Below are 25231 nucleotides of genomic sequence, written 5' to 3' on the forward strand. Positions count from 1 at the left end.
ATGGAGCAGCCCAAAACGAAACACTAAATCGAGTTGAAAAGTGCCTCCAAGACATCATCTCATGGCTGAATACAAATATGCTCAAACTTAACACCGACAAAACCGAGGTCATAGTATTTTCAAGTCAAAACAACGCCAAGTACGTAAATGGGTTAACTGTTAAAGTAGGGGACTCAACAATTAAACCATCGCAATACGTTCGAAATCTCGGTGCTTGGTTTGATTCAAAAATGAAACTTGGAACACTACATTAATTCTATAAGTAGATCATGTTTCGGTCAGATTAAGCAAATAGGTCGCATCAAGAAATATCTTACACCAAATGCCACAAAATCCTTGGTCAACTCACTTGTCACATCTCGGCTAGACTACTGCAATGCATTGCTGTATGGAACACAAACATCAGCTATCAAGAAACTTCAAAATGTTCAAAACACTGCGTCGCGTGTTATCACAAGAACATCCCGCTTAAGTCATATAACACCGATCCTAAAAGAATTACACTGGCTCCCAGTAGAAAAAAAGAGTCCACTTCAAAATACTTACCAATGCGTTCAAAGTCTTAAATTGACAATCGCCTGTATATCTGAAAAACCTACTTGAAGTCTACGAACCAAGGCGAAACTTAAGATCAAAGAACGAAGCGACTTCATTAGTGATTCCAATCAAGATTCAATCCGTATCATACGGGGAGCAAAAAATCACGTACGCTGCTCCCAAACTCTGGAACTCACTTCCATCAAGCATTCGAGGTTCTTCAACACTGAATTCCTTCAAAAAGGCACTAAAACTCACCTCTTCCTCCAATCTTATGCAATATAAGCAGTGGTTTATTCAATTCATTATATAAAATCTCAATCAGCATTAACTGGAAATAACCCGTTTAAAGGAAGCATAACTATTCCTTTGGGGGGAACTGGAAATAACCCCTTTAAAGGAAGCATAATTATTCCTTTGGGGGTTTGTGGACTCGTGGTAATTTTATCCTTACGTTACCCTTGTCTCAATCAGCACGAACTTGAATTAACCCTTTTAAAGGAAGCATAGTTGTTCCTTTGGGGGTTTGTGGACTCGTGGTAATGGTATCCTGACGTTACCCTTGTCTCTGTTTTGCCTCTGTTTTATCCTGCTGATCTTTCTAATCTATGGTTACTGTGCATGTTGTTTGTTTGTTTTTTACGTAGTACTTATAGTTTCAGATTTTATTGTTTCATTAATGGTCTTATAGCTATACACATAGGGTAGTTTTATAGTGTCTTGTTGATCTTTCTTATCTATGTGCATGTTTTTACGTAGTACTTATAGTATAGGTATAATAGAGTAGTTTTATAGTATAATTGAGTAGTTTTTAATGATTTCTTTTGACACAGTGTTGCAAAATGTATTCGTATCTGCGATACGTCAAATGTTCTTATGTAAAGCGCCTTTATACTTGCACTCTTGCATGAAAAGGGCGCTATATAAATCCGGTTTAATAATATTATTATTATTATTACACTAAGCACAGTTACAAATGCGATATGAGATACGATAATACAAATACAAATAAAAGATACAGGCCAGACAGATCCTAAACAACACACATATTTATTTCATTTTTTTTCTTTATAAATCTGGAATCAAAAGGGCTAAATGATATATGAAAAATGGCTATGTTATTTAATCTAGTCATAAATGGTAATGCTATTGTTGCTGTTTATTAAGCGGTCATGCAATCATATTAATTGCAATTGTATAAATAAAAAAAAAACTTTAAGATCTAGTGAATGAAATTTGATCAATGTAGCATGGAAACACAAATGTACACTTTTAACGGGCGTACACATTCGCAGAAATAGTACGCACGTATTCTCCCATCCATATTGCGGCCCCATGTGAACATAAAAAACAATGGGTAGCGGATTAAAACAAAGTATGTGCCTTCCATCAAGCCTTATCTGGGACGGCACTTTACGCGCATGCGTCAAGCTTGGTTTTCCCCGAGCGTGACTCATATATTATTTTAAAATCATTATGATTATAATCAGGTCTATAATACGTATGATTGTTTTTTGCTTTTTAATTAATACTGTTATCAATATTGATTTGTGCAGTATTTTACGTATTGCATTACTTCCTTTGTAAACGCACCAAACTACACGAGTAAAATGTTTTTAAATTCTACATATAATGCGGAGTAAAACAATTGATTCACATAATACTACTAAGTCACGATAAATTACGTCAGTGTTACATCGTTACATATGGAACGCCTCGTCTGTCTCCTGTTGACTATCGATATATCAGGGGTTTCATTGAAATGATGTGGGTTTAAATCATATGATATGTGTTTATGATAGTATGCTGTGTGCTTGCCATAGTCTGCTGTGTGTTTGTCATGCTATGTGGTGTGTTTGTATTGGTACGCTCTGTGTGTTGTGATGGTACGCTGTAAGTTTCTTTGAAATGATGTGGGTTGAAATCATATAATATGGGCTTATAATAGTATGGTGTGTGAATATGATGGTATGCTGCGAGTTTCATTGAAATGATATGGGTTTTCATCATATGATAATTATGTGCTTATAATAGTATGCTGAGTGCTTGCAATAGTATGGTGTGTGTATTTTATGGTATGCTGTGTGCTTACCATAGTATGCTGTGTGTTTGTGATGGTATGCTGTGTGTTTGTGATAGTATTCTAGGTGTCTGTCATGGTATGCTGTGTGTTTGTCATGGTATGCTGTGTTTTCGTCATGGTATGCTGTATGTTTTTCATGTTATGCTGTGTGTTGATCATGGTTTGCTGTGTGTTTGTTGTACAATCGTGGGGGTTTATCTAATATGATGTCCTTTTAATTCGTTATGATGTAAGTTTGCGTTATTTTCACTCGGTTCCTGTCAAAGAACTAATGGTTACGTCATACGCATGTCCTTCGGTCTGTACGTCCGTATTTCCGTGCTTATGTGCGTCTGTCTCTTTGTCTGTGTTTCTTTCTGTGTGTCTGTCTAACTGTTTGTGTGTCTGTCCGTCTGTCTGTCTGTTGTCTGTCTGTCGGTGTGTCTGTCTTTCTCTATGTTCCTCCATCCGACCGTATTACCGTCCGTGCGTCCGTCTGTTCGTTCCTCCGTCCGACCGTCCCTCCGTCCGTCCGTCCCTCCTTCAGTCTGTGGGTCCTTACTTCCGTATGTCAGTGCCTATGTCCGTCCGTATTTCCGTAAATCCAATAGACGGACAGACGTTAAGAAAGACAGACGGATAAACGGACACAGGAACGGACGGACATGTAGATGAAAAGACAGATGCACGCACAGTCGGAAATAAAGAAACTCGGACGGACACACGAACAATGGGCATACGGACGGACGGACAGACAGAGAGACAGACAGAAAAACAGACAGACATGAAAATAGACATGACTCACAGACATACTGATAAACGGAAATAAGGACGGACGGACGGACGGACGGACGGACCGACCGACCGACCGACCGACAGACAGACAGACAGACAGACAGACAGACAGACAGACAGACAGACAGACAGACAGACAGACAGACAGACAGACAGACAGACAGACAGACAGACAGACAGACAGACAGACAGACAGACAGACAGACAGACAGACAGACAGACAGACAGACAGACAGACAGACAGACAGACAGACAGACAGACAGACAGACAGACAGACAGACAGACAGACAGACAGACAGACAGACAGACAGACAGACAGACAGACAGACAGACAGACAGACAGACAGACAGACACCCATATAATAATACGTTTGACGTAACCATGAGATCTTTGACAAGAACCGAGTGTTCCGAATGAAAATAACGACAACTTACTTCATAGCGAATAAAAAGGACATCGATAATGTTAGATAAACCCGCAGGATAGTACAACATACAGACAGCATACTATGATAAACCCACAGCATATCATCACAACCACACAGCATATCATCACAAACACACAGCATACCATCACAAACACACATCATACCATCCCAAACTCACAGCATACAATGGCAAGCACACACCATACTATTGCTCATTGGGTCATTGTCGACCTGAAATGGCTTGAAGTCACCCTGAGGTGACTAGAAGCCGATTCATGTCACCCTGGGGTGACTTCAAGCGGATTCTAGTCAGCCGGTCGGCTTGAAGTCACCCCAGGGTGACTAGAATTGGCTTGAAGTCACTCCAGGTGACATGAATCGGCTTCTAGTCACCCCGGGTGACTTCAAGCCATTTCAGGTCGACAATGACCCAATGCGCCATACTATTATAAACACATATCATATGATTTAAACCCACATCATTTCAATGAAACCTCCGATATATCGATAGTCAACAGGAGACAGACGATGCGTTACATCATTTACAGTCATACGACTGCGTGAGGGCGCATTTCCTTTGGCAGTGTCTCATTCAAGTCCTTGTCTAGCTTAAAGTGTGACGCATACACACTCATTACGGTTTCAAATATGTACTTCAAGGATGTTTAACATACATCTGATAAAATGTTCGTTTTCGTTACAGTGGGACTTTGCCCTGAACGTATTTATCATAAATCGAAATCGTTCTTTGTTTCCGTTTAATCCCAAACCAAGTAAGTAAGTAAGTAAGTAAGTAAGTAAGTAAGTAAGTAAGTAAGTAAGTAAGTAAGTAAGTAAGTAAGTAAGTAAGTAAGTAAGTAAGTAAGTAAGTAAGTAAGTAAGTAAGTAAGTAAGTAAGTAAGTAAGTAAGTAAGTAAGTAAGTAAGTAAGTAAGTAAGTAAGTAAGTAAGTAAGTAAGTAAGTAAGTAAGTAAATTGTTTATTATCTCGACATGTGCAATATAACAAAACATCATATTAATAATATAATAATAATAATAATAATAATAATAATAATAAGAAGAAGAAGAAGAAGAAGAAGAAGAAGAAGAAGAAGAAGAAGACGAAGAAGAAGAAGAAGAAGAAGAATGTAAATAGAAATGTGTTTTGCACCCTACCCGATGGGCTTATAAGTCACCAAAACAGAATAAAGGTATTAATAAATGTATTCTTTGGATTTCTTTCACAGATTGTCGAAATGACAGTTTTTCAAATCACACATAATCAAAAAACAAACAAATGAAACTCATGGAGCGAAATACACTAATTCCTTATACCCAAACTGAAACATAAATACTGAATAAATAATCACCATTTTGAATTGAAAAAATATAAAGATTGTTTGAAAAGCGAAACGATTGTACAAGTTGTAATGTTTCGTATGTTTTCTTTAAAAAAAATCAGCGCGTGATGTTAAAAACCTCACGGGAACGCGTGGTGAAAGTGATAGCCTTTCAGACAAAAGGACAATTGTTCGATCCCAAATGTGGATTTATGTTTTCTTTCTTTAATTTTATTCTCATTATATTTCGATTTTAAAATCTAACAATAAACACTGACAAGCACTCACCTAAAATGCGCCCACAAGTCCCTTGAAATACCGAATCTAACGAAAAAGACGCCCCGCCAACATCCGGCCGTTTCATTTTTGCAAATATCTTTTTAAATATGTTTCTTTTAATGCCTTTTAAGCGTATTATACAGAACAGGTTATATTATACCGCTCCAGTTAATGTGAAATACTACGCACATACATGCGTGAAGCCTTACATTAACTCAATCTGTCATTATGCGATGTGCATTTATAATTATATAAATTGAGCATTATATCGATCGAACAGGACAATTATCATGACTATATAATCTTTAAAAAAAATTGTCATGAACATATGTGTAGTTATCAATATATATGATGTGAAACAATCCTTGTTTAGATTCATCAAAACCATATAGCGTGCAATTGCTACCTTGTATATATAGGATCTGGCACGAATTGTCATATCATACCATATCTTATTAAACGAGTTCAGGAATTTTGTTAGTAAGCGAGCCTTTGGCGAGCTTACTAACGAACTTCACGGACGAGTTCAATAAATATAGAATCTGGCACGAGTTGTCATATCATACCATATTTTATTAAACGAGTTAGGAATTTTGGAATCGCCAAAGGCTCGCTTACTTACGAATTTCCTGGACGAGTTTAATAAAATATGGTATGATATGACAACGAGTGTCTGATCTTTTTTATCACATGCTTTTAAATGAGCAAATTAAATAAATATTTACGCAAACATAATGATAAATCCCGAATGTTGTTTACATTTCGTGACGTCATTTGACGTTTCAACGTCTTTTCAGCAAAATAGCAAAATGTGATTGGGCAATAAACGAAAACTAAGCCAATAAAAAGGCTTAACAATATTGTATTACACATGTATTTATTTAATGCTTTCCGGTGGTTTATAGAGAAATATCAGTGAATTAAAACTGATAATTTCACTGTTTCAAACAGTGAAAATTATCAGTGAGAATTATCGATAATTTTCATTGTTTAAGTACTGTGAAATGACGTCATTTTTTTGACGAAATGACGTCATTATCCCAGCAAAATCCTTTAGTTTAACTCTTGAACAATATATAAACTGTGAAAAATGCATTAAATAAAAAGAAAATTTGTTGGATTAGGTGGATTATCGATTTTAATTCACTCGTGATCATAGAAAATATATATTTTCACTCGTGAATTAAAATCGATAATCCACCGGATACAACAAATATCCGCTATTCCTCTATGTAATAAAAAAAATGTAATGGTTATATTACATGGGAAACAGGGTATGGCATGTGATAAAATATGGTATGAAATGACAAAGAGTGTCAGATCTTTTTATCACATGCTTTTAAATGAGCAAATTAAATAAATATTTACGCAAACATAATGATAAATTCCGAATGTTGTTTACATTTCGTGACGTCATTTGACTTTGCAACGTCATTTCATCAAAATAACAAAATGCAATTGATCAATCGAACGAAAATAAACCAATGAAAACGCTTAAAAAGTATATAACACGTGTGTTATATAGAAATATTCGTAATGGTTCTATTACATGGAAAACAGGGTATGGCATGTGATAAATATAGGATCTGGCACGAGTTGTCATATCATACCATATTTTATTAAACGAGTTCAGGAATTTTGTTAGTAAGCGAGCCTTTGGCGAGCTAACAACGAATTTCCTGGACGAGTTTAATAAAATATGGTATGATATGACAACGAGTGTCAGATCTTTTTATCACGTGCTTTAAACTGATCAACTTAAATAAATATTTACGCTTAAAAGCGTTGTATTACACATGTGTAATGAAAAAAATATGTAATGGTTATATTACATGGGAAACAGGGCATGGCATGTGATAAAATGTATATAGTTAATTATTTGATAATAATATCAATATATTATGAGAAATTATCCTTACATGATTCAACTAGACACTATATCATGCGGATGTGACCTTTTATGATATCAATATGTCACAATACGATGTGCGTTGATCACCATATTATGTTGAACCATCTTTTTATATTCAATAAGACAATATATTGTCTATGTTACACTATATTAAATATATATGTCGTTATTTAATGTAAACCCCATTGATATTGGGATAAAGTCACCTTTACTTCTATGAAGTTAAGTCAACCATATCAATATGAAGTTTTGGGCTTTTGTTAAATATCGTTGGGCTTTTGTTAAATATCGTTCTAGGTCATTTTATTCTTCATCTTCTGTTAATTTTTCATACTATATTTGTTCTCAGTTATCGAATTCTACGTTAATAGTTTTAATATTTGAATTTTGACGAAATTTTGTTGAAATACGCGAGCTATGCCTTATTGCATATTTCTGTTTATACCAGACTCAATTCTAAATGTTTAAATGTTCATGGACATATGCAAGGTGTTTCTACATTGTATGATGTAAAGAAATAAAACATACGAAATAAAAAATACTCTAAAAGTATTGATAATGGTAATGAATTAGATTTAGTGTAATCTGACACTTAAAATCTGGATAGGTGGAAAATTTCATCACGCTTGAGATAATTTGATGGCGTAATATGTTGACAAATGCAACCAATCCATAAATGTAGTTTAAATGTTCACCACTTATAATGTATATAAATATATTTTAAGAGGAGGACATTGTGTTATACAGTATATATTGCGTCAGCCTTTGTTCTTATGCGAGCATGTGGTCGCGTAATAGTGTAATGAAAACTGTGTTGGGGGTCTTGAGGCGGAAATATAAATCTTTTAGAACTTGACAAGTGTTAAAACCAATGGCTATAATGAACGACTGCACGACTGCAGAGAACTCGAATAAAATACAAATAAAATTCATGCAACTTAAAAACGGATATATTTTAATTTCAAAATCTTTATGGTAACTTTCAACTATACTCCAACCCATGACTTAAATTTCAATAACGAACCACAGACAAAACGCAATTTCATTTAACAAAGACTTAAGTCCATGTTTAGATTGACGAGAGTTCAATAAAACCAACGATTGCATCGGTCTTTAAAAAAAAAAAATTAATTGATATGTCCTTTACTTGATTTTCATATAATTGAGTTCTGAGTCAACAAAATGATCGCGAGCGAATTTGTGTTGGCGCTCTAAGGCTTCGCAATGAAACGAACGGTGGTATAGAGCTGACATTCACTCCTCTTTTGTTATTTTATTTTTAAATTACACTCCTCTGTTTTTCGTTTTCGTTCCCACGACTTACTCACTCGAGGGAACGACTTAATAATTCGTGGGAACAAGTTAGCTATGTCGTGAGAATGGCTTAATAAGTTGAGGGAACGAGATCGAAACGAGAGGAGTGCAAAACTGAATAAAAGAGGAGTTCAGTCAAAAAAGAGCGATGCATTTAATAAAGGAGGGGCGAATTCAACACAATTGTATTCGAATCAAATGTTCATCTATTACAATTCTCCTTGGCATTTTGACTTCTTATATAAATATCTGTATATCGTAATATACTGAGGGTAAATAATAATGATTACCGCCAAATACTTTTGTTAATATGCTAGGGATCAGTCATTCTTTTGAAGGTTTATAGTCCTGGTGAAGCTTAGCCTTCCTCCTTTGTCTCTTGCTGTCACATGGGTTTACAGCTTTTACATGCACATTGTACAACATAACTCATATATACAGGATTTTAATCCGCAGTTATACGTAAGGATTTCAAATTGCATTTAAACTAAAGGATTTCAAACTGCATGTATACAGTATTTTAAACCGCATTTATACTTAAGGATTTCAAACTGCATTTATACAGTATTTTAAAGCGCATCTATACTTCAGGATTTCAAACTGAATTTATACAGTATTTTAAACCGCATTTGTATTTAAGGATTTCAAACTGCATTTATACAGTATTTTAAACCGCATTTATACTTCAGGATTTCAAACTGCAATTATACAGTATTTTAAACCGCATTTATAATTAAGGATGTCAAACTGCATTTATACAGTATTTTAAACCGCATTTATACTTAAGGATTTCAAACTGCATGTATACAGCATTTTAAACCGCATTTGTACTTGAGGATTTCAAACTGCATTTATACAGTATTTTAAACCGCATTTATTCTTAAGGACTTCAAACTGCATTTATACAGTATTTTAAACAGCATTTATACATAAGGATTTCAAACTGCATTTATACAGTATTTTAAACCGCATTTATACTTAAGGATTTCAAAATGCATTTATACAGTATTTTGAACCGCATTTATACTTCAGGATTTCAAACTGCATTTATACAGTATTTTAAACCGCATTTATAACTTAAGGATTTCAAAATGCATTTATACAGTATTTTGAACCGCATTTATACTTCAGGATTTCAAACTGCATTTATACAGTATTTTAAACAACATTTATACTTAAGGATTTCAAACTGCATTTATACAGTATTTTAAACCGCATTTATACTTAAGGATTTCAAACTGCATGTATACAGTATTTTAAACCGCAGTTATACTTAAGGATTTCAAACTGCATTTATACAGTATTTTAACCCGATTTTATACTTCAGGATTTCAAACTGCATTTATACATGATTTCAACTTGCATTTATTCTTAAGGATTTAATATTGCGTTCAGACTTAAAGGGGCCTTTCCACAGATTTTGGCAAATTTTAAGTTTGTCATTAGATGCTTTATATTGATAAATGTAAACATTGGATCTTAAAAGCTCCAGTAAAAAAATCAAGAATTAAATTTAAAAAAGGAAAAAAAAGTAACCGAACCAGTGACCCCCAGAATCCTGGAGTTAGTCTGAAGTAAAAACGCTTTTGCCCTCTCGGCTATCCCGCCTGATATACACAGATGAAGTATTTTATACATTATATAAGCAATCTTCGTAGTTTCGTAAAATTAAACGACAACAACAGAACTCTCCAAATTATTCAATCGTTTCGCGTTGCAACGCTTTGTAATTTTTAGGTTTTCAAATCGTCAAAAGATACATATAATGACTAAATTGGACTATGGTAAATGTTCAGTAATACTGTTTCCTCACAAATATCATAACTCAAACGAAAATTTGCTAATCTGAAACAACTTTTTTCAATTTTGTCATTTTACCAAACCGTGAAAAGATCCCTTTAAATGATTTCAAACTGCATTTATAATTTATTATTCCAAATTAAATTTATACTCAGGGTTTCAAACTTCGTTTACATTTAGGGATTTCGGACTGCAATAAATAATATTTGTCCCCAAACGTTCATTGAGCTGGTGATAAACTTCTGGACAAGAATAATTGATCCAGGAAGTATAACGTAGGTAAAATAATCAGATAAAAACAAACAGTATAGTTAGATAAACAGGTTAGATACGTTTTAAACAGTGCATGTTTACTTCCTAGTAACGCTGTTCACAAAGAACAACGGGTCGAACGAATTGTATGACGTTTGATTATTGGAATGTATGTGTTTACCTATTGTAATTTAACTTCAATGAACTGGTAGAAGATATCGAACTGTTTCAAGGTCACGTTGCTCCACCGCTATCTCGACACACCCACGCACTAAATATGGATATTAGTTGATATCATGTAAACTGCGGCTTGGCCACAGTTTTTGAATAATATTCACAAAACATTCACGTATATATGTTATATGTTGAGGGTTACTTTTTTTCCTCTTTAAAAATTGTATTCTTGTTGTTTTTTTTACTGGAGTAGTTCAAATATTTAAATTTATCATTATAAAGCATTTAATGACAAGCTTCAATACATGCCAAAATCTGTTGGACGGCCCCTTTAAAGGGAGTCTTTTCTAAACGAAAATCTAGTCAATGCAGTAGGTGTCGTTCAAGTGCAGACTTATATTTGAAGACAATTTAACGCACACGCAGTCCCGTTTTCATAGATGAGCCTGTGCAGTCTGCACATGATAATTAGGGACGACACTTTCCGCTTTATTTGTATTTTTTGTTAAAAAGAAGTCTCCTTTTAGCGGAAATCTACTCTAGGCGGAAAGTCGTCCCTGATTAGCCTGTGAGGATTGCACATGCTAACCTTGGACGACACTTTACGCACTTGCATTAAACCCCGTTTTCCTAGAGGGAAACTCAAATTGATAGTCATATCGCTATCAGGATAGCCTCATTGCTCATTGACCGGTGTGCTTTAAAGCCACACACCTTGAAATGAAAAACACGTTAATCAATACATATAGATGCAATTTGAAAGTGTGCACAATTGTCATAAAATCTTTAGCCTAGTTAGCAAGTTTTTTCTACCTTGTAACTACCAGATGTATTCTAATTGGCATGGATAAAATATGTTTCTTATTTATACTTAAATTTACTATGCCAACTATGTAACGACACTTCATGCACACGCACTTAAATTCGTTTTCAATATGCGAGATTCGAATACTTGTGCAACTCTGTGCGAGGGTCTTTGATGCACTCAATTGTTATTTTTTACTAATCGGTTCATGTTCATATTAGACATCAAGGCTTTTTATCTCAGATTTGTGAATCGAAGCTCTAAGAGCTTTCTAAAGATCTTCTCCAAATACAATGTATTCCCACTACTGGTTCTACGCATGAAATGGACTCGAGAGAAAACTTTAGGATTTTGAGCTTTACATACATGTAGCATTTAACTCTTGAAATGTTTGCCGTTACAATTGCATTCGTGACCATATTCGGGCAACAGTAAAGTTGTATCTATGTCACGTCTGCGTGAGGTACATTGCAAGCGTTGACACAACGAACACTTAACCTTGCTTTTTCAATTAGAGCTTTTATGAAATCTGCGTGACATATCAGTTTACCTGCACATACCTGTAAAAAAGTCGAAACTGAAAGTGCGAGGCGCTTTGGAATCAAATTGTAAGTACGTAAAACAGTTTATGTTTATCTATGTATACATCCGGTTTTAAAATAGCTCAAATTTCATAGTAGTCCACCTTATCTCTTTAAAAAGAACTGATAATGTTGACATCGTGTTATGGTTCGTTGGATTGAACTGATTTATTGTAATACATACTTGGAACTTAAGTGCGTCACTTTTCTATGCTGAAATATGATAGGGGTAAATAACTTCAACTGAACGCCGAAAAGCACTTCTAGTGCCACACCAAAACAAAATTTAATGAACATGTTTTCGGGAATATTAAACAGAAAGCTGTCAATTATTTACTTAATTTTAAGTGACAATAAAACATCAAGAAATAAGGTGCACAAGTACGATACAATATTAATCTTTTATATGAAACAAACAATCATAATTGCCACGAAAATAAAGCTCTTACTTGTCGTAAAAAACGAAACAGGACGCAGTGTATTAATGATTCTTCTATGGCCGCAACTTTGTTCATTTGATCTTTTTTCATAATGTACATCGTTTTCACAACGAATAAAGTTATTTTGCGATTTTATTGTGTAGTTACATGGTCTCATTAAAGAACAGAAATGTTCGTTGTCTCAATTTAAGTTTACAAAAACATTTTTGAAGGTCGATCACTATGCGTTATTATAACGAGTTTCATAGTTTCAACGGAATGGAATTACCAGTCTATTTTAAGACAGCTGATTCGAAACCTTGTGGCTTCTTGAGACACAATTCAAGTTGTGAGGAAATGAGTCACTTCGTTTGTTAATTAATTAAATATGTATTCTTCCCTCCTTCGCGCATAACCTTTAGATAATTCGTGTCATATAAACTTTTAATAAATGGGTCCACATAATGTTAATTGTTTACTTGTATTTATACAATGCACTGGGTCCAGTCATTCATTATTTACCTGTTAATTTAAGACGTAATAAAAAATAACAGTTAAATAATTGTAACAATCAACATCTTTACAAAATATTTGTACAATGAACACATAGTTCAATTTTGTTGAACATTTAATTAACAAATACAACAATTACAATAGAAAAAAAAGGAACTTGATCCAAAAGCTAACGGCCGTAAGCTTTATTTGCCGTTGAAGTTTTGAGCAAATCGGGCCAGATTCCGCTTTTAAAAGAAGCCACTGCCAAAATGCTATACTTTTTGTACTACTACTATTTATTTAATAAGTTTAAATTATGTACGTATGTTCCAGTTAAGTTACAGTACAGTTCTGTGCATAATTTACGGCTTTTGTAGTAAAAACAAAAGTACGCAATACATTGTACTTTCGATTTAGCATATAATTTCAGCGAATTCCTTTTAATTCGTTCTTCGCATTGAAAACGCATGAACAAAGTATATGATATTGGATCACTGTGCTATTAATCACGCGAGAGAAATCGTAGCAGCCTTCAATTATAACAGAAAGGACAATTAACAACATTTATTTATAGACGCAGTTTGGGATTCTATTAATCACGAGCCGTTTTCCAGGATGGCTAAATAAACCCAGATTGGGAGACCTTGAGCTTAGTTTTTTTAGTATCCCAGTGACGTTTTGGGAGTGCATTTATGTATACGAGCCGAAGGTTACTCATATCAGATCAGTGCTGGATTTTGTCGGGAACACATCGTTGTTAGGCCGGACTTTTGCCGTGTATATTGACACTAGACATTATTTGAAAATAAGACAACAGTTTTTGGCACCGCGTTTGAACGTAAAATCTGTTGTTGTTGTTGTTTTACATTCGTTTCAAACGAAGTTTGATATTTCAAGCCAACATAAAATTTTATTTTTTCATCTGTGCCGATTTTTTTCTTTGGACATTTTCTGCCGAGCCTTTGGCGCCTTGCAGAAAAATGATCACGGAAGCGTATCAAGCTTTGGGCGTGATCGAAAATTTTGAAGCCGATAGACCGTTCGATCTTGATTTCAATTTTACAGGCGAGTTTCTGTATGAGGACATAACGGCCCCGAACACACCACTGAAAGAAAAAAAACAGGATCCTTATCAGATTTTCTATGACGCCGAATACAGAGCACCGTGTCCTGAAATAGTGACCAGTCCTTCGGTTGACACTCGATTCGACGTTTGTACTGCACCGTTCTCGGAGAGTGAGACAATAGTCATTCCTGACGACGACGAAGAGCAACCGAAACTCGACGCCGGGGAAACGGCTGAGCGTTCCTTTGTCGAGCTAAGAGATGCTTGTTCGCCGATTGTCTGGAAGTCGGATGACTCCGGAGGAGAAAGTTTGGAACTGTCGCCGGCAGCTCAGCACGGTCGCGCTGCTACAGGAAATGACGACAACTGCAGCACCGATCATGAGAGCGACACCGCGCCCAGTAAGTTTGGGAGTAAAACATGTTTAAGTAACAGACCTCTTTCAGGAACGCTATAAATATATAAGTAGACGTTTAGAACTCGTTGTTTTATTAATGATTTATAGTTTTGGAGAAACTATGCTTAATTCGCGTGTGTAAAGTGTCGTCCAAGATTAGACTGTGTAGTAGCCAAATTAAAACTAAAATTAAGTAACAAACAAGGTTATTCTGAAGTGCGCAAACAAAACCACCGAAGGATTCACACTGTTTTGAAATCGGCGACTTTGCTAATTCTGTTTTCTATTAATTATGAAAGCGAAAATTGTTGTAATCATTTGCAACATTGTTACTAAATCACTCGAGCAACGACACGTACACAATCATAGAATCGTATAGCTAAAGACTACAGTTTTATAACCTATCATATTATCGCCATCGTTAAAAATAGTTACCCTTATTGATATGATCTTTTATAATGCAGTCGTTAAACACAAATCTAGCGTAAAAATAAGAGTCATGAACATCGTTGTATTTGAATTCTCCGACATTTCTTCTTCTTTAATAAAAGAGTTATCCGGCAAACGTTAGATTGTAGGTTCGTTAATTATAAAACAGATCATGGTAAATATCGATTTATAATTTCCGCCTGTTATCTATTTGCAAAGCGGCTGACTTTATAAAAAAAAAAGTAATATAAATAGTTTTATGGAACTGCGGTCTCGAGATTTTAATCATTTTTATGTTATATCACATTTTAAAAGACTATCTTCAAATTCACACAATAGAGTTAAACGGAAAATGCGGACTGGATAAATGAAAAAATGCTTGGTACAATAATAACAACAATTAAATATGTGGATATATTTTTTCAAGGCGGGATTCCGACAATCGTCCACGACGCCGGAAACTCGCATGCATTGTCGACCTCCGACGCCGACCTTAAGCAGCGCATGAAGGATAAAATTCGCTTCCGGCGGGAGTCGCAGGGTATCGGCGAAATAAACGTCGAAGATTTGTTCGAGGAACCGAGACAATACGATGTATGTGCATGTTATGCATATTTCATTATTGCACTCTATTTAAGTTTAAGTTATTTTTTTAATGAATCAATAAAAGTTAATATTTATTTCTAAAATGGTGCGACTTTTTAAAGAAATATATACATGTATATTGTAATTTAACGTGTACTTAATAACCCAGTCCAAATGTTTTTGTTTCTAGCTTAGAAATGCAGTATTAATGGGATGTGTGTATACGTTTATTGTGTAATTCATACATTTTCATTTCTATGTACATTATATCTAAAAAATATTTTTAAATCGATTTGTATTGGCGACAAACTCTTAATGAAGTTACATTTTAAACATCGTGTAGTGTGCATTGAGAAAGGGCAGTATTATTGATTCCTTATTTGATTAATTTCGCTAAATTATTTTCAAAACCTTGCTCAAAACAGCCCACAATTAGTACATTTCAATTCTCGCATTTAACTGGCGTCTAAAAATTAGCCTCGCTCTGGGAAAACGGGGCGTAATGCATGTTTAAAAAGTGTCGTACCAGATTTACTTTTGCAGTCCGCACAGGTTACCGTGGAACGACACATTCTACTTTAATAGTAGTTATCGTTTAAATGACGTCGCCTAGCGAAAATCCTGTCCGGACTGCACAGGCTAATCAAGGACGACACTTGACGCACATTCATTAAGCCCCATTGTCCCATAGCGAAACTTAAATCATCACATTTATCTGGTGTATCAATTTAAAATACCCGCTTGGTTTCACAGCTCACGCCGGAAGAGCGCGCTAAAGAGGAGAGGCGGAAGAAGCGTAACCGCGTGTCCGCAGAGAAGTCGCGCAAGAAGCGGATTGAAAAAGAGAAAACACTGGAACAGGTTAGCAATTTAATTGTGGACGGAACTAAGGATATTTTATCATTTCTTTATGAAAACTTAATTGAAAAATTATTGTTTGTGAGTTCGATAATGTGTTTTGCGTTCGCTTATGTCGCGGTGGAGTTCTGAAGATGGTGTCTGCTTAGTGGTCGTGGGGTCGGGGTTATCCTCACGGCTTTTTCTTTATGAAAGCTCTGTAATAATCATCAAATATTTATCAACTCAACATATACCAAAATAATTGGATATATGCCAAATTTCCGTTATTGTACTGACTGTTTATAATCTATACAATAGAAAAGCACTTGTCGACATTTTTGTGGCGAGAAAATTATAAGAATGGTTGAAGGCCAATGAAGTGACAAATTCAATAACTGACCGTCTGCACCTTTGATTTTATAAGATCAAAACTTTGTTATTCAATATAAGACATACTCAAGATCAAAACTTCATATAGGAACACGCTGTCTCGTACGATATTCTATTTAACAATAATGAAAATAAATAAACAACTAATTCTTTAAAATAATATTATACCTCGTACAATAATAAACTGCGCAATGTTTTCTAAAAATATGTAATAAAGATACACATTCAAACTGCATACTACAGTTTCATGAGATATTATTTATTAAATATGAGAAAAACTATTCCATGGTCATATCAAATGAACAATTTAAATTCCTTCGTGCATAAGATGTCATTACAATAAAGTAATAACACTACTTTGGCATCATGCCCAATTGCGCTGAACAAAAATCAATTTTGTGAAATGCGACAAATATAATGATATTACCTGGAAAGAAAGTAGGACAGTAGTGTCTAACATTTGGGATTCCTCGCCTACTATTTTTCTACTTTCACGTCAACCCATATTGTTGAAATGGACTCGCCCATACTTATCGTTCACTTTACATGTGCACAACGCAAATGGTAGAACCGAAACTAATAAAATAATTGATATGTATTTATAGACTTTGCCTATCGCTTAACTATATGTGCGTGACTTCACTCGTGGTATTTAATAATTAAGTGTTGAACGCTTTAGACTTCGTCTATATTACAGTAATTTTATTTTTATCCTGTTTCGATGATGTAATAGTTGCACAATCAGATGGCAAACATTAAATTGATTTTAGCGCGTTCTGTTGTCTAGATTGATAATTTAGAATCCCAGAATTAGGTTAATAATAGCGATTACCTTACAGAAATAGTTTACAGCATTGAGATCTTATGTCAAAAGTTTATATAAATGGACACTGTCATACAATTTAAGATATAATATAAATTATTAATATAAGTCGTATAAAGACATACGTGTATAAATATATACCTGCATAATTATGTAACTACAAACCTACATACCTTCAAATCCACACACACACGCGCGTAGTCGTAGGCTACTCACACACATTCATTGCGTGCGTAATTGCATATGTATTTTCAATACACTTATTAGTGTCAGAGCGTCCATGCATATGATTGTTGATAGATGCATATGCCTACATTCATGAATGGCCTATCTATATACAATAGCGTTCAAGCCATCGGAAGTCTGACGGTTTTATACAACTCGCTATTCCGCAACGACTAATGGTGCGCACTTAAGGAATTTATTTAAATCAAATTGTCATAAATGCGACTTTGCCAATTATAACTTGCATACATACAACCTTTTTGTTGTCTTTAAGGAGTACGATGAGGAAGAAAAGAAGAACACAGAGCTGGCGAAAGAGGTTCACGACCTTCGGGCCCAACTGGCGCTTCTGACAAAGGTGTGGAAATGTCAACGTCATTCTTCAAGCTGTCGGGTCAACATGTTCCCTCAATTCGATCAAAGAGCACGAACATGCAGCGCCTCTAACTCGGAGTCGGAATTGTCACCAATGAATCCCGCTGCACCACAGTCGCCGCGTACTTCCGGTCTCACTAACAAGAGGAGCGCGTCGTCGGATGAAGCCTTCTGTCCTGGCGCCAAGGTCCCGCGCATGACGAATAATAATGGCCAGAAAGAATATACACAAATAGACATTACAAATGGTGCGTCTTCTGTTGAATTCACATCCGCAGGGTCCCGCTCTTCAGCTTTTACTCTGCAAACGTCAGTGCCAAATCTGTCAACTATGGCAAATACCCCTTCACAGATGCCATCAACAGCATTTGACACAACTGCAACAGACATTTTCGCATTGCAAGATGCTATATCCATGGCTACGTCATATGATATAATGACGTCATCACCAAACAATCATACGCCGACGTCATTTGCCGATTTTCCGACGACGACATTGACTTTGTGTAATAATATGCCGCAGAGTATGACGTATATGCCGCAGAGTATGACGTCACTTCCTGCTGAGACATCAAGCTCGTATCAGTTCACGACGTCAAACATTAGTACATGTGCGTCAGGAACGCCTGCGTCACTTCAGATGACGTCATCTTTAGTCTCGTCTATTCCGCAGACAGAAGAACAAAAGGCCATTGAAATGATAAAACAAACGCTTTTAGCAGGGATCAAAAGTTTCATTTGACCCTGTTTCGGTGTTTGCATCGGTACTCGGTAATTATCAAACGAAAGACAGTGGGTGATTGCAATTATAAAAGGACTTGTTAACACATTGTTATATCTTTTATATGCTATGATATTAAATGTTTTAATTTTATACCAATAATACAGAAACTAATCTTAACATAATAAACGAAAGAACAAGTTGAATAAAATAATGCTCTTAACGGGATTCGAACTTAGAACCTTTGCGTGGAGCAAAACCTACAGCTCTGTTACAGACTCTCTAACTGAACAGGGTATTTAAAGCGTTGTGCAAGTTTTATAGTATTATTTTGCCAGTTTAAATTCAATCAACGTTTTAGTTGTTTGTTTTTAGGGAGGGGGTGTCATTTTACCAATCTATGAACAAGTCCCTTTAAAATAAATATGTTTATGTGTATATAAAACAGTTTACTGTTACATTGTACAATAACATAAGTAGATTCTCTACCATACCATAGTTGCAACATTGTGTTTGTAGAAACATTATAGATACTGTTACTGTATACACTTGTACATGAATTTACATCGCTTATAGTGTTGAGTAAATATTGTACAATATTCTTGTAAGACATTTGTAACATCCTTTGTATTTCTTCACTTTCGAGGACTTTGATTATTTTGAATTTTCTGTAGACCGTGAAACTAATCCTATGTTTCAAAGAAATGCTTCATTACTAAAGTTTACACATTGTTGTCTATGTTTGAAGATGTTTGCATATATTTGTTAAATTATTTGTCTGTGATACAGTAAACTTAAAGAACACAATTTTGCCTTCTTTTATCATAATAACTAGATACTCAAATATACTCACCATCTTGCATATGATTATTTGAAGTTGTCTTGCAATGCAATTATTTAATTGAGTTCAACACACTCAGTTTAAGATGTCATGCTTTTGTCGTTTTCGCCTACCCCGAACTCCGTTGTATCTATTTTAGCAAACGTTAGCACCGACATTGGCTTTCGACAAAAGCAGTCGAATTATAAGTGACATCACATGACCCTTGACATCACGTGACCTGTTACAGCACGTGATCCGTATTTCAGAATTAGACTCGAGACGAACAATACATTAAAATTGTACTGGATTTCTTTTATTGAAGCAGTGTAGATGAACTCCAGTATTAGTTTTACATTGAAATAACGACAGGCTTATATAAAGATTATCACGACGCAAGGAACATTGCAAGTCTCAGTGGTGTAGTGGATATGGTGTCCGCCTGGCGATCGAGAGGTCACGGGTTCGATCCCCATTATGAGAGCGTTCTTTAGACTCATAGACACAAATACGCCGCAGGCTTTCTATGCAATCGAGCTAAAATAAATAGGTTGAAACTACATTAAACTAAGGAACATTGTTACGGTTATAAACAGGAACTTGTCGATACGGGCTAATCAAACGGTAAAAATAGCGATGTCGACATGCTTGTTGAGGCGTAACTCACTAATGGTCCTATTCCACTACGAAAACAAGCCCACGATTCGCTACGATTTATCACATTTATTGAATCGGAAAGACTCGTGGCAGTCTACGATTCAGTTACGGCACGGGTACGATTGAGTTACGACGAATCGTGGGGTTCGGTTGAAGTCTTGCGAATAGGGTTGCGACTTCACTACTGCGACTGTACTATGAACGATGCAGATCGGTCACGACTAAGCCAGGACCTCAACGAACGCATCCATGAATTAGGCGCCAATATCTATTGACATTGATCTAAATCGCGGGAATCTAAGCGGGCTCGCAACTCACTCGGGGTGAACTCGTGATTCGTAGACAGATCCAAGATCACCGATTTCCCGATTGAGTCACGAATTACCTGCGATTCCATTACGATGCCCAAGAACGCACTACGACGCTGTTACGAGTCAACTGCGATTAAATTCAGTCTTGGAGGGCCTGGTCAAATTTTAAACACGTTTAAAATATGGCCACGATTTTTCGGGAGCTCACGAGTTGCAGGAATCACTTACGACCGGCCCACGACTAGCTACGAATAAGTTAGGACCTTCCCGACGCATGTGATCCTGGTTCATCGTTTGAATCGTTCCATTCTGTTGACTGTTGATTGCTGTTCAGCTCCCGCATGGGACACTCACGGCGCTCGTCCTGCAAGCGCTGGTTATACTCCTCTTGACGATGGGTCCCTTCTGGTCCCTTTTTTATTAAGATTTTTTTTTAATGTGTACTTCATGATTTCTAATATTGTTTTAATGTTTGGTATGTAACATCGTATAGTAGTCCTCTCCAAATATTTCTAACATTATACCCATGGGATAAAAACTGAACACGCTAGGCGTGAAAAACGGTTGTTAAGGCTTGCATTGCAAAAACAAAACACATATTTTTCTGAAACCACAAGACCAGATATGTCATGTATTGTATTTGATAGTGCTCAAACGGCTACCCGAAAAAAAAACACGAAACTGCTGGTCAAAAAAATACCCGCGGATCCGGGTATTTATTTAGGGATTAGTGTACCTGCGAACGATGCCAGTTCGGGTCGCTAGTTACGAGGAAGAAGACTATGCGTTTAAAGCGTATAAACAATTGCAGAAAAATCTTCTGTATTTACGTTGGCTTACCCTGTTTCTGTATCTTTTATCGCTATATTTGCTTAATACGGGCTCTGATTTGGGGCTTCTTTTGAGTTAAGATGAATGAATTAAAAAAATAACTTAGTGGAGAAAAATAATGCGATGTTACATCTCTAGGTATTGTCATTGAACAGATTGGTTAACTTATTTTGCAGCATACAACTATAAAAAATGTTACTAAAGGGGCTTGGCCAGTTTTGATCCCAGATGCATAACTTTAACAAACTTGGAAGAGAGGATCACTATCTGATGGTACATATTATATAGCAAATGTGGTCCATTGTTTGTAGTCAGTTTTACCCCCAGGGCGATGTTGAATAAACGTTGTACACCCTAGATGATGCTACATTCCAAATATAAATGACTTGGCCTTGCGGTTTCACAAAAGAATTGTGTGTTTAACGATTTGTCCAATATTGTAAGGCCTGTGCAAAACTGGTGACACCTGGACAAAGGTCGCTGTTGATTTATTATTTGAGCAAACTGTGTCGAAGACTTCGAGATTACGCTACATACTGAATATGAAATATATCGGCTTTGCAATTTCAGACAAGCAGACTTTTAAATGGTTACCCTATATAAGTCAGTTTTGACACCGGGGCATTATTTTAATAGATTTGTAGAGGACCTCTACCTACCACATGTTACCGTCGTGGGCTTCGCGGTTTCATATAAGAATAGTTGTAAGCTATTATCTATATAAGTTTATCAAAAACTGGTGACCCCGGGTGGGGATGTTTTTGAACCCAGTGGCATAACTTCAAAAAATCTTGTTGAGGACCTAAATATGACAGGAATGGGCTTTGGAATTTAGGACAATACGATTTTTTAAGTTTTTGCCTACGTAATTCTACGTAAAACTGGAGACAATTTTTACTCCAATGGCATTATTTAACATATTTAGTACAAGACCGCTAGATAATGTTTCATACCAGATACAAAAGCCTTCGGCCTGGCAGTTTCAGACCCAATAAGATTTTAAAAAGTATGTCCGCTATGTAAAACAGGTGACCCCCTTCCTTGCCCAGTTTTGATCCCATTGGCATTATTTGAGTCGCGTTCTGAGAAAACTGGGCATAATTCTTGTGCGTAAAGTGTCGTCCCAGATTAGCCTGTGCGGACTGCACAGGCTAATCTGGGACGCCTTAATTGGATTTTTGCTAATAAGAGACTTCATTTCAAAGAAAAATGTCATCTTGTGCGTAAAGTGTCGTCCCTGATTAGCCTGTGCGGACTGCACTAATCTGGGACGACACTTTACGCACATGCATTATGCCCAGTTTTCTCAGAACGCGACACATTTGAATAAAGTTTACAGAGGACCTCTTGCTGATGCTACGCGCCAAATATGACAGCCTTTGGATTTGCAGTTTAAGATATGAAGATTTTTTAAAGGTATTTCCTATATAAGTCTATGTCAAACTAGTAATCACTGGTCTTGGCCAATTTTGACGAGTCAATTTTGACGGTCTTGTCGTGTCTGACGGTCGCCGTCAAAATAAATATGAACAAATATTAATATATTAAATAAATTGAGTAAATGCCGATCTCACTTGTTGTTGTTTTTGCGCCCTTCAGACAAAACTGACATCGAAGATATCACAACGATAAGTACTTTAAACATCCTTTATTATTTGTGCAGTCCTAATTTTTGTATGAAATAGTTAGTCTGGTGCTCACTAATTAGTTATTTTACACATAAATGATTATTCTCTTTTACAACAAGTATTGTGTACATGTTTTTAGTTTGTCGCGCAGTGTTTTAACTTTTATAATGCAGTTGAAATAGTTCATGCTGCCATGACCCTTTTTAAAAACAACTAAGTTGGTATTGTTAACCCTTTACAATGTATATACGTATTTTGACGCATGTGTAGTCCCTTAGAAAGTTAATTCCAACCATTAGATACTGGTGAGCAGCAAAAAGCATAAAACCTGAACAAACGAGTTACTCGCAAGCTGTTCTGGTTTAATGCTGTTTGCACGTAGCCATTTTCAATTCACATCTGAGTGGGAAAGAGTTTTAAGTCATGCTTATTCTATGCAAGTAGTCACCATCAACTCGCAATTTGCTTTAATTTTTATGATGTTAGCACAGTATTTTTATGTCGAACGGGTGGCTTGGTGTTGAAAGTGGGACAAACATGAACATCAATTCATAATACTATAAATCCGTTTATTAAATCCGTTTAACGTATCACATATCGTGCTTTCAACATGAGGTACACATATGCCAATGCCTTATACAACAGTATAAAAACAGACCCTGATTTCTCAACAGGGGCAGCTTTGTGCAAAGCATTCTTAATCATGTATGAACATATCAAACTTAATTAAGTTGTAAAAAATAATAATATGCGATCATAAGCATAAAGTACTTCAGCATTGTTTAGTTAAGTCTGTTCCGTTGCAAACAACAAGTTCTCAGGTCCATCACTGTAGCAGGTCTTCAATTCGTATTTTTCACCAATGTTCATCTTTTTTCCTTTATTTCACAATATACGCCAACAAATCACATATGTCCGTCAAATAAGTAACTTGCTCGCTTTATTACAGCGTAGTAATTGCAAACTACTTCTCGATTCTACACGCAGAAAATTCGCGTCATCGATGACGTTTCCAAAGGTCGACGCATAAAACTTCCGATCGTCCGCTTTGGACGTGTCCTCCGGTTCCTTGACGTCCTTGCTCGTCCGGAAGTAACGGCAGGCACGAGCTCGTCGCACTGCGTCATCGTGACCCAGCACATAATATTCATTAGTGACGCCAATGTACGTCGTAATGTGTATTTCCAGCTGAATTAATCACGTCATAAATAACTTCGTTCTATTTCTGGGACAAGATACTAAGATTCTTCCGCGCTCTCAGCATCGAGATATGCGGCGTCGTCGTATTCCTCAATGCCGGCGTACAAAGTCTCGCCCTCGTCGGGATTCTCGCCGTAAAGTTTAAACCTCAGATCGAGCACCTCGTTTTTCTTCAAGCATGCGTACTGACAGTACGTCTGCAGCAGTCCTTCCGCAACTAAAATGCGCATGCGCAGTTTGTACCGGAAACATTTGTCCTCATTTCGTATTGCTCTTTCGTAGCGTTTGTTGAAATCTTCCAATTTACCATTAAGGAACGTTATCTGATCACAAGCCCTCTGGAAACGCCGCTCGGATTCGTACAATTGAGCGTACATGTAGAACTTTTCCATTCCCATCTTGAAAACGTAATAATTAACACGATTCCGCCTGTTTTCCTAAAATAAAATTGTTTCGGCAAAGCGAGAGTTTTTATAGCCCCGTCTTGTTCAATACACCTTTGCAAAATTGTGCACACACGTTTCCGAAATGGTTATAGAGTTTGTATGCAAAGTTATTGTATGGTATTATCTACGTTATGTAACTAATGTATAATATTATGCTTATTCCAAAGTAAGCGGCTTGATTATGCCGACATTATCGAAATCCAGAATTTATATTCGTCTTTATTGCGTTACCATCAGCTCAAATAGTATTAACTCAATCTCACGAACATTCTCTTATCTGCCACGCCGTTCATTAATTACCTGTGAAAACTTG

At 36.0% G+C, this 25231-nt stretch overlaps 1 protein-coding gene and 1 long non-coding RNA gene across 3 annotated transcripts; one reads left to right on the forward strand and one right to left on the reverse strand.

The window, feature by feature from the left end:
• Window positions 1–12942: 12942 nt before the first annotated feature.
• On the forward strand, window positions 12943–19832 carry LOC127851032 (uncharacterized). Its single transcript, XM_052384481.1, has 4 exons — window positions 12943–14641; window positions 15494–15660; window positions 16405–16512; window positions 18204–19832. The coding sequence occupies exons 1-4, from the start codon at window positions 14155–14157 to the stop codon at window positions 19044–19046; spliced, it is 1605 nt and encodes a 534-aa protein (XP_052240441.1). The 5' UTR covers window positions 12943–14154; the 3' UTR covers window positions 19047–19832.
• On the reverse strand, window positions 16508–18208 carry LOC127851060 (uncharacterized). Of its 2 annotated transcripts, XR_008035642.1 has the most exons (3): window positions 17878–18208; window positions 17309–17457; window positions 16508–16706 (listed from the first exon to the last, which is right to left on the reverse strand). It is a non-coding gene; the product is annotated as an uncharacterized LOC127851060 (long non-coding RNA). The 2 variants fall into 2 exon arrangements; XR_008035641.1 differs by lacking the exon at window positions 17878–18208 and having other exon boundaries at window positions 17309–17738.
• Window positions 19833–25231: the final 5399 nt, after the last annotated feature.

Source organism: Dreissena polymorpha, chromosome 11, assembly GCF_020536995.1.
Source record: "Dreissena polymorpha isolate Duluth1 chromosome 11, UMN_Dpol_1.0, whole genome shotgun sequence".
Taxonomy (NCBI): domain Eukaryota; kingdom Metazoa; phylum Mollusca; class Bivalvia; order Myida; family Dreissenidae; genus Dreissena; species Dreissena polymorpha.

What these genes read in the sequence shown, in the direction of transcription:
- LOC127851032 (XM_052384481.1), top strand. Translation starts at nt 14,155, where the DNA reads ATGATCACGGAAGCGTATCAAGCTTTGGGCGTGATCGAAAATTTTGAA. An exon ending in AGGAACCGAGACAATACGAT is followed by an intron (nt 15,661 to 16,404) that starts GTATGTGCATGT and finishes TTGGTTTCACAG; the next exon opens with CTCACGCCGGAAGAGCGCGC. An exon ending in AAGAGAAAACACTGGAACAG is followed by an intron (nt 16,513 to 18,203) that starts GTTAGCAATTTA and finishes GTTGTCTTTAAG; the next exon opens with GAGTACGATGAGGAAGAAAA.